We start from the raw sequence: 10,958 nt of genomic DNA, 5'->3' as shown, positions 1-10,958 counted from the left end.
TTTTTCTGATTACTGCTTTGATTGTGTCCTATAGATTCTGATACGTAATGTTTTTACTATTATCTTCTTGATCTCTGCAATTTTGGTTTGTATTTTTCCTTTACTCAAGGTTTGTTTAATAGAGAGTTTTTTAAATTTGCAGGTAGAATGGCTTTTTGGATTATTGATGTTTTAATTAATTTGTTTTATTACATTCTGATCATAAGTATTTTTTTACTTTATGGACCATATCAAGATTTTTTGTGACCTATTATATGTTCAGTTTAAAGGAACATTTCATGTTTGGTTAGAAAAGGTATACTTGCAATTATTTGAGTGTAAAGCTTGATATATACCCATAACATTTATTGTTTATGTTATTATATTTAAGTCTCCTATATTTTTACTTATTTTTGTTCTTCTGACAATCTTGGAATGAGAATGGTGTGATAAAATCTTCTATTGCTTCTTACATCTTCTGTAGTTTTCACTTTAGAAATGTGATTGCTATGCTGTTTAAGGCATAACATTCGTTACTGTATTTGTTGCTGTTACATGTTTGTTGTGAATGGTGGTCTTTAGCATTATAGCATTCTTTGTCTTGTTTACCACTTTTTGGTCTAAATTCCTAAATTTTGTATATCAGTAATTCCTTGTGTATCAGAAACACTCTTCTGCTTTCTTTTTTGTTTGAATTTACGTGATACATACATACCATTTTTTATTTTAAAATACAATGCAACTCACTTTTTGAATGGTACACTTCTATGAAGATTAATACATGCATAGACTTGTTACTACCACCGCAAGAAGTATACAGAACAATTCCAGTATCCCAAAGAACGAAATGTGCTGCTTTTTTTTAGGCAGTCCTCCCTCCATCCTAATCCCTGGTGGTGGTTGATTTCTTCTCTCCTCCCTATTGTTTTATCTTTCCCAGAGTGTCATAGAAATGGGGTCATACCGTGTATAATCTTTGAGACTGGTTTCTTTCATTTAATATAGTACAGTTGAGATTCATCCATGTTGTTGCATGTATTAATTATTCATTATTGCTGAGTAGTATTCTAGTATGTGGCTGTACCGCAGTTTGTTTATTCATGTACACATTAAAGGACATGTGTGTTGCTCCAGTTTTTGACTACAGGTTGAGTATCCCTTATCTGAAATGCTTGGGACCAGAAGCGATTCCAATTTCAGATTTTTAAAGATTTTGCCACATTTGCATACACATAATGAAATATCTTTGGGATGGGACCCAAGTCTAAACACAGAATTTATTTATGTTTCATATACAACTTGTGCACATAGGCTGAAGGTAATTTAATACAATGTTTTAAATAATTATGTGCATGAAACAAAGTTTGTGTTAAGTACTTAGGTGTGTTTGTTTCCACTTTTATATCATGCTGGCACTTGAAAGTTTTGGATTTTGGAATATTACAGATTTTGGATACTCAGATTTGGGGTGTTCAACTTGTATTACAAATGTTGCTATCAGTTTTTGTGTATGACTTTTTCCGTGAATGTAAGTTTTTATTTCATTAGAATAAATACTTAGAAATGGGATGGGTGGGGCATATATGATAGGTATGTATTTAACAATTTTATGAAACTGCCAAACCATTTTCCGGAGTGTCTGTACCATTTTGCATTTCCACCAGTGATGTATGAAAAATTTTCCACATACTCACCATTTTTCATTTTATTCTAAGAAGTGTGTAATGCTGTCTCATTGTGGTCTTAATTTGCATTACGGTAATGATATTGACCATCCTTTTATGAATTTGATATCTATGTATCTTCTTTGGTGGAATGTCTTTTTAAATATTTTGTCCATTAATTTTTTTTCTTAATATCGAATTTTGAGAGTTCTTCATATACTCTGTATACAAATATTTTCTCCCAGTATGTGGCTTGTCTTTTCTTACAGTGTCATCTATAGAGACATTTTAATTTTGATAAAGTTTACCTTGTCAGTTATTTCTTTTGTGGATTGTGCTTTTGGTGTCACATCTAAGAGCATTTCCTAACTGAAGATCATGAAAATTTTTCTCCTTTGTTTAAGAGTTTTGTAGATTTACATATTACATTCAGTTGTATGATATATTTTAGGTTAATTTTTGCGTTTGATGCAGATTATGAGTTGAAGATAATATTTTGGCATGTCGATACCCAGTTATTTCAGAATCATTTGTCGAAAAGATTATCCTTTTTCTACAATTGTCTTTGCACCTTTGTCGTAAACTAATTGACTGTATTTCTAAACTCTCTATTTTGTTTCCTTTGTCTATGTGTCTGTCATTTTGTAAATACCACATTTTTTTGATTACTGAAGTTTTTTGTGTGTCTTAGAATCATTGTGTGATTCTTCCATTCCCCTCCACCCCAGATTGTTTTGCCTATTCTAGTTTCTTGGCCTTTCCATATCAATTTTAAACTTAGTCTGTATCTACAAAAAATTTTACTGGGATTTTGATTGAAGTTACATCTATAGGTCAATTTGGAGAGAATTGACATCTTAACTAACTTAAGTCTTTTACTACATGAATGTGGACTGTGTCTTCATTTATTTATGTCTTATTTATTTCTTTTTTCTTTCATTACTATTTTATGGTTTTTCAGTATACAGTTGCTATATATATTTTGTCATATTTAAACCCATATTTCTTTGTTGTTGGAGCTGTTGAAAAATGGTACTTTAAAAAATTTATTTTCTAATTGTTCATTACTGCTGCATAGAAATATACCAGATGTTGCTAAATGCACTTATTATTTGTAGAAGATTTTTTGTAGATTTCTTGGGATTTCTGCATAGACAGTCATGTTGTCTATCAATATTTGTTCCATTCCAATCTAAATGCCTGTTATCTATTTTTTTTTTCTTATTACACTGGCTACAGCTTTGAGTAAAATATGGAATCATGGATGATGAGAGTGGCCATCCTTGCTTAATTCCCAGTTTCTGGGGGAAGCCTCTAGTCTTTGTCATTAAGTATGATGTTAACTGTACTTTTTTTTGTGTGTGTGCCCTTTTTCAGACTGAGGAGATTTCCTTTTATTCCTAATTTGCTGAGAGTTTTTATAATGAATGGATGTTGAATTCTGTTAAGTGTTTTTTCATTACCAATTGGCATGGCCATGTGATTTCATTGTTTAATCTCTTAATATGGTGAATTACATTGATTTTTCAAATGTTGAATCAGCCTTGGATTCCTGAGATAAAACTCACTTGGCTATAATGTTTTCTTCTTTTAATATACTGCCAGATCAACTGGCTTACATTTTGTTGAGGAATTTTTACATCTGTGTTCCTAAGGCATAGAGTCTATAGCTTCCTTGTATTGTAAAACTAAGTTGGACCTTTTTCATGTCTATAAATGCTTATTTAATATTTCCTTCTGATTGTGCTCTTGTAGTACAGTTAACCTCTGCTCCATGGTTTTTGTTTTGTTTATTTTTTGTTTTAATTGGTGTCTTATTCCATTCAGGCTGCTATAACAAAATAGTCAGAGTAATTTATAAATAACAGAAATTTATTATTTACCATTCTGAAGGTGGGAAGTCCGAGATCAAGGCACCAGCAGTTTGGTGTGTGGTGGGGCCCATTCCTCATAGTGTCTTCTATGTGTCCTCACATGGTGGAAAGGGTGAATGAGCTCCCTTGGGCCTCTTTTATGAGAACAGTAATTCCGTATATGAGGCTGTAGCACTCATGACCCAATCACTTCCTGAAGGCGCCTCCTCTTAATACTATTACATAGGGGATGAAGTTTTAACAAATGCATTCAAGGGGACAAAAACATTCAGACCACAGCAGGCAGAGTCAGAGAATTTTTATCAGCTGAAATGCCTTGATTCTCGTTTTTTTGTTGTCTTTATATGAAATGCCTTATATGAATAGCTTTATATGAAACTTGTCTCCTGAGTTCTGTACTTTTTGAAATGTCTTAAATTATCCTGGGTTAATGTGATATTCTTTGTGGAAAAGATTAGAGGTTTCAGTTGTTTCTAGGGCTCTTGGTTTCTTAGTTCTTCTTTAGTTCCTTTTTTTGTTGTTATTGATGTTTATATATCAAGAAAATTAACCTTTTATTAATAAAATGTGCTGCAAATATATTCTCTAGCTTCTGTTATTTTTTTCATTTATAGTGTTTTATTTCCATTTGGAATTTAACATTCTTTTGTATTCACATTTCTCATGCTTTTTTCCTCCTTTCTAATAAAACATGAACATTTTCCTCCCTCTGAGATTGAAAAATACGTATATATGTATATATGTATGTAACTCTATCTCCCATAGCCTCTTCAAGATCTTCGAATCAGTTTGTGTTTATTTTTTTAAATTTTAGATCTGTCTGAGGTTTATTTTCAAGTAGGACATGAGGCAGTCCCCACCATACACATGGACTGTATTACTTTTGGTGAGATCAACATTCAGTGGGCCTTTCTTACATCACTTTGTGTTTTCAAATTATATTCAGATGCATCAGGTATTCTGTCAGTTTTTTCCTCCTTAGATCTCTCCTGGAGCCTCTGATCAGCTCCAATATGGGTAGGCTGCCCTCCGTCTGATAAAGGCTGTCACCTTGAAATCATCCTGGGATTCTTTTTGCCTCTTCCCTGTGTTCAATATTCTCATCTTGGTTTATCGGTTTATTTCCTTATGGTGGGTGTTGAGGGCACACAGTGGAGTGATGTGATGGTATGATGAATGGTTTTGGAAAGATAATGACAAACCAGATCATGAAGAGCGTTGCATGCATGATAAGGAGTTTTAGCTTCGTCTCAATGGTTGCAGTAACTACTGAATATTTTATAGGTGAGTAACATCATGTTTGCTCTTACAGAGGATCACTGTGGCTGCAACTTACAGAAGGGATGGAAGAAAGGAAGTTTAGATAAATTCTGTTGCAGCAGTTCAGGAAAGATATAATGGTATATTGAATTCAGGCGGTGATAGTGGGGTGTTGTTCTCACAGAACTGGGGATTAATTGGGCATGGGAGAGAGGGAGGAAGACTCAGGAGGGTGCTCAGATTTCTGAGTTTGGCAGTTAGATTGATGATCCTCGGAGTAGGAGTGTCCTGTTTAGGGCAGGCACTGAGTTTAATTTTGGACGTGCTGTGCAAAGGATTGCAGTATATCCTTTACCCACATTCACCAAATGTTAACATTTTACTATGTTTGTTTATAATTTCTCTCTCTCTCTCTCTCTCTCTGTGGGTTTTCTGACTCATTTGAGAAGTTTCTGTACATGATGCTCTTTTACCTCTAATTATTTCACTAAATATTCCCCTAAAACAATCCATGAATTTCAAAATCAAGACATTAAATTGATTCAGTGTTGTCAGCTAATCTGCAGACCTTATTCAGATTTTGCCAGTTGTCCCAATAATGTTTGTTATGGGAATAAAACTTCCAGATCTTGAATTGTAGTCATTTACCATGTCTCTTTATTTTCCTGTAATCTGGAACAGTTTTTCAGTCTATGGCTAGTGGAAATTTGAGTGACTTTGGAATTATGTGTGTGTATGTATGTGGGGGGTGGTGTTGATGTGGGAAACAGACTTGTAATTGTGGTGCTTGGAGTCCACAGAGTGTAAGTTAGAATCAGGAATGGACTCTGGGGAAATGGATTTTCTACTGTTTGATGCAGGAAAGGTGGGAACAGATCTCCTACTCAAGGACACAACTGCACTGATCTGTTTTTTTACTCCAGATGATGATTTGGCTTTGATAATTTGTTTTAGGAACTGAGTAAGACTGATCATTATATCTATGTATGTATCCTTAAATATAAGCATATACTTCTGACTGTGTATATTCTTCCTACCTGGCAATGTAACACCCAATATGAAAGGATCATGGTATGGCATAAGAAAATTGAGCTTAAGTCTCTCTTGAACACAGTGTTATTGTTAGGTGCCGGTCTCCATTAAGGGCTCTTGAGAACTTATATTCCTGTTCTCTGAAGCCATTCTGCTAATAGTATTTTTGGCTACTTACGTTAAGAATGTGTGTGTTTCTGTTTCCGATTTGTATATGGATAGGGCACCTGGAATGATATTCAGGTGGGAGAATCGCTTGAGGCCACGAGTTTGAGACCAGCCTTGGCAACATAGAGACCTCATCTCTTAAAAAAAATAAAAAAAAAGAAAGAAAGAAAAAAAAATTAGCCAGGCATGGCCCGTGCCTGTAGTCCCTGCTACTTAGAAGGCAGAGGTAGGAGGATCACTTGAGCCCAGGAAGTCAAGGCTGCAGTGAACTATGATCATACCCCACTGTACTGCAGCCTGGGTGACAGAGCAAGAGCCTGTTTTGGGGGGTGGGAGAGGAAAATGACATTATTACTTGTACTTGTCAATACTTACTCCTCTGTGTATATTCTGCTTTTAGTTAAAAATCTTATAGGAGTGTAGATTTTTTGTGTGTGTCATGTATTGGGTATTATTTTATTTTATGTCTATTAAGACCTCAGATGTATATACTAGAGATATGCTCTCTGTATGTGCTGTTTGCTCAGAGATTCATATCTACATGAAGTTGTGACTCCCAGTTGTGTTATTTGTTGCCATGCTTCCAGTTGTGTTCCTCTTACTGAGGAATGTTTGTGTGGGATCCAGTGGCAGGGAGACTGAGGGGCTGCGACTTCCCCAGCAGGATAGAGGGACCCGGTGTGTGCATAGGCAACATGGCACCCACCTTCTCAGCTCGGGTCTGTGGTAGGGCAAAGCGACCCTGTGCGGGCCTGCAGCCTGGTGCTGTGTTCCCAAGAAGCTCAGTGATGGCAGCAGCGCCTGGATTTGACAGGGAAGAAGGATTCTCTGGACGGATCAGGAGCTGGCAGGCTGCTATAGGTGTTGGGGAGGGGGAGTAAACATTCCCACCCACCCTTTCCACTGGATTCTGAATCCCTCGGGGTCATCTCTGCCATAATCTTGCTCCTCCTTGTTCTGCTCCACAACTTCTTCCAGTGGGATCTCCAGTAAGGGTAGGTTCTGGCACCTTTCCCTCAGTATTTCTCCTGGACTCTGCTTTCTCACCTAAAAATTTCTCTTCTTTTTGGGACAATATGCTGATTCATTGTCTCTAGTCGGCCATCTTGCCCCTCACCTCCCATTTTTCTCTTTAAAATGGGGATAATATTGTCAATTGTTTATGACTGATAGGTTCAAATGAGATAATATATACTAAAAATTTAGTGTGTGGTCTGACACAAATTAAGAGTGCAAAAACAGAGGCTGATATTATTTTACTTCCTGCCATGTGTTTGATTATTATAATCTATTCACTCTGAGAATTGACTGCCCTATTTTTTTTTTATGTCTTCTCAAGAAAATTTTTAAATGTCTTCCACAGGATTTTGTTTCCACAATTATCCGTTTACTTGACAGCCCCTCGACTTACATTAGAGCAAAAGCCTTCCTGGTTCTTCTGTACATTTTGATTTATAACCGTGAGATGTTGCTGCTCGGTTGCCAAGCAAGGTAAGATTTTCTCTAATGGTTTCATCAGTAACTTCAATTTGGTGCCCATTTTATTAGTAGTTGTATTAATACATACATGTCATAGGGTATTTCTTGGCCTCTGTGTACCCAGTATTGAAATTTTTTTTCTAAATTTTTTCTGACGGTTTAGTATTTCACTTATAATCTCTTCTTGGGAGCACTGAGGACCTAGAGGAGAGCTCCAAAACTGAAACAGGTTGGGATATGCCTGGCGTGTCCTAAATCCGAGGACAATCCTAGATAGAGTGTTGACGTTGGTTCCGGTTTGTACCTTTGGGTACGTTTTGGGGGTCATTTTTGGACCAGTGGTTTGTTTGTATTTTTTGTTGTGAGATTCTGGAAAGAGTAGTTGAAGGCCTGGAAAGACCAGCCTTGTGGGTAGGAGGAGGAGCAGGGTGGGGGACAGGATGTGTCCTAGGGTTAGCACATCTTTCTCTCTGGGTTTCAGCTCCTTCTTCTGAAAGGAGGAGCTGTCCTGGATGTTCCTCAAGTTCTTTCACATTCTGATGCTTTCTGTGTAACATCTGAACCATCTGTTCCATGCTCCATTGAAGCCTGGAGGATCCTTGAAAATCTGGTTTAATGTCTGTTTCTAGATCCAGGTTTTTGCTTTACTTAGAATACTGAGCAGAGCCTGGAAGTGCTGAGATCGATCTAGATTAGGGGTTGGCAAACTTTTTCAGGTAAACAGCTTGAAAGTAAATATTTTAGGCTCTGTGAGTCAAGAGGCAAAATTGGGGATATTACGTACATGCATAAAAAGAGAAAACATTTTCACACATTTTTTATTGATGTAATATACTATTAATGATTGAGTATAATTTTTTTTGTAAATATACATCTACTTATGAGAATAAGGGGATTCTCTTTGTGGGGGGAGATAACATTTTGCTTAATTGGGGGTCAAAGTTAGTGTCCCCATCATCAAATCACTTGCAAACGTTCATTTGTTAGTGCTAATCTTTAATGTGATTTTATGTGTCTTATCTTTGAAAATGTCTTCACACAGGTAGGTATTGCCAAATACCAATAACATTTCATGAGCATGTGATTTTAATTGAGCATATTTGTCATTTGAAGGACAATTTGTAGAATCCTGTTAGATTCTTCTCTTGATATTTGCCTTTTATCATGCCATTATGTTACATTAATCGCTTCCAATTGAAGGGTGTGTGGAATCTCCTAACAAGCCTCCTTGTTTTTCCTCTCTTAGGGATCACTCTCCTTTGTTGTTTTAGTTATAGTGTTTTAAAAACCACTATTTCATGTATTTTTGTCTGTTTTTTGGTTGTCTTAGATGGGATGGTGAGTCGTGTTCCCACTAGTCCATTATGGCTAGAAGCGGAAGTCGCTCTTGTCTATTTTTATCAGCCTCACCATGGCTTTGCTGCCTTTGATCTCTCCTTGCATTTACCATCGTTTTTCACCATAACAGCTAATACAGTTTCCCAGCAGATGCTCTGAATTCATCTTTCGTGCTCACTCTGGTCTCCGTATAGCTGCTGGACTATCTGCACACTGAATCGTAACATCACTCGCTCTGAGACAATACCCCGGCCCTCACCGTGGCTCGCCCTGCCCTGCTGCCTCTAGTTTCTGCCCTCCTCTTAGCCTTGTCTTCTACAGCTCCTCTTTGTGCCCACTGCATCCCAGCCACATGGTTTTCTTGTTGCTTTTTGAATATAGTAAGCCGATTGTACTTACCTCAGGGCTCCTCTCAGTTGCTGTTCCCTGTGCCTGTGATCTCTTCTGGATGTGTGCATGGCTGGCTTCCTCAGGCCATTTTGTTCTCTGTTCAAGGATTACTTCCTCTGAGAGCTGCTCTTTTCACCCTATCTAAGATGCCCCCCGTAACTCCAGCTCCAGAAACTCTTTACCTGGAAGGAACTAAACCACTCAGACCTTCAGAGGTTTGGGCATGACACATGTGGCCTTCCTGGGGAATTGCAGTCACTTCTGTGTCTCTGAATGGGTCTTCAGGGACTCCAGCAGTGTTGGGAAGATAGTAGTCTGAAGACATGCCCCTCACTGCTTGCTCTCTGGAGCAATACAGTGAGTAGGGTGAGTATGGAGAAGGGGGCTTGGTGGGTGAGCTTAGCCTTGTGGGGGAGGTAACGCAGGCTCCGTTCTTCCTGCATGTGTGGCACAGATGGACCCCATCTGCGGGCCCCTAAGCTTGGGGTGAATACTAGACCTTGGGACTACAGCAGGGACTACATCAGAAATGCACTGCTCTCTGTACATGGTGGTTGGGACCCGCAGTCCTGTTCCCAGGAGATCTGGAGCAGGACTGAAATGGTGGGCCAGTCTGTGAGGCTGTGGGAGGTTGGCCTCACCTTCCTGCCCTGGAGGAGAACAGTGCCCTCTCACCACCTGCTTCTTTGCCACATCTGTTCTGATCAGGTGCTGAGTAGGTTAAGTAGTCAGTAGGCAGAGATTTGTCTAGGCCGTTTAGGGAAACACAGTACATGAAGGAGAAACAACGGGAAGACCAGGCAGTTCTTACTGATGCAGAACTAATGGAAGAGACAGAAAAGATTTTAACAGTTAATGAAAACTCTATGAAGAGGCAGTTTTTTTGAAAGTCATCAGAAGAACGGAAAGAGAATGGCCTCTGCTAGGGATGGCATTCGTTTTTTGAAAGGCAATATGAAAGAACACATGGAACCATTCAGTGCTGAATTCCAGGAGGAGGAAAGGAACAGATGGAGGAGGATTTCTTGTCGAGGAAATCATAGCAGTCATCTTCTGGTTGAACATGCTGTCTTCTGATGCTGTACTCAGAGTAAAGGAGTGAAAAAGCTTCAAAACCACAAGGGCAAAGGGAAGATGGCTAAAGCAGATGAATGCTGTTACCTGGTCTTTGTATTTTGGTTTAAGGCAATGTTCATTTATTAATCTGACAGTTTCCATGGGTCAGGAGTCTGGGCACGGTGAAACTGGATCCTCTGGTCATATCTCACACGCTTGAAGTCCAGGTGTTGGCTGGTGCTGTGGTTCTCATTTTTAGGGTCCTCTTCCTAGCTCACTGAATATTGCACAATTTCCTTGCAGCTGTAGGACTGATGTCCTCACTTTCTTGCTGGTATTTGGCTTGGATTCTCTCCCAGATTCTAGAGGCCATCTTTCTTCTTCGTTGGCAGTTTATAAACATGACTGTTTGCTTTCTTCCTGGTGGCCAGCAAGATCGCGTCTCATGCCCTAAGTCCCCCTCATACTTCCAACATGTTTGATTTCCTTCTTTGGCTATCAGTCAGAGAAAATGACTTTTAAAAGTCTCTCCTGGTTACATTAGGCTTACTCAGATAATCTACATATCTCACATAAGTCAAGGTTAATTGAATTGGGACTTTAATTACATCTGTAAACGTCATTAATTAATCTGTAAATGTCAATTTATTAGGAGTGAGAAGAGAATAGAGAGCAGGGGCAGGGATGATGTATATGTCTCTGAATGTACCTGTCTTAC

General features: G+C 38.2%; 1 protein-coding gene across 1 annotated transcript in view; it reads left to right on the top strand.

Moving 5' to 3' along the window:
* Positions 1–10,958, top strand: part of ULK4 (unc-51 like kinase 4) — a 672,597-nt gene that overhangs the window by 173,824 nt on the left and 487,815 nt on the right. Inside the window, exon 20 of the mRNA XM_012652718.1 lies at positions 7,341–7,468. Within this exon, the coding sequence (XP_012508172.1) occupies positions 7,341–7,468 (128 nt within the window). The remainder of the gene's footprint in view (positions 1–7,340; positions 7,469–10,958) is intronic.

The sequence above is a fragment of the Propithecus coquereli genome, unplaced genomic scaffold, assembly GCF_000956105.1.
Source record: "Propithecus coquereli isolate 6110/MARCELLA unplaced genomic scaffold, Pcoq_1.0 Scaffold1, whole genome shotgun sequence".
NCBI classification, from domain to species: Eukaryota; Metazoa; Chordata; class Mammalia; order Primates; family Indriidae; genus Propithecus; species Propithecus coquereli.
Note: the sequence above shows the minus strand (reverse complement) of the source record. Positions and strands in the feature narration are given on the sequence as shown.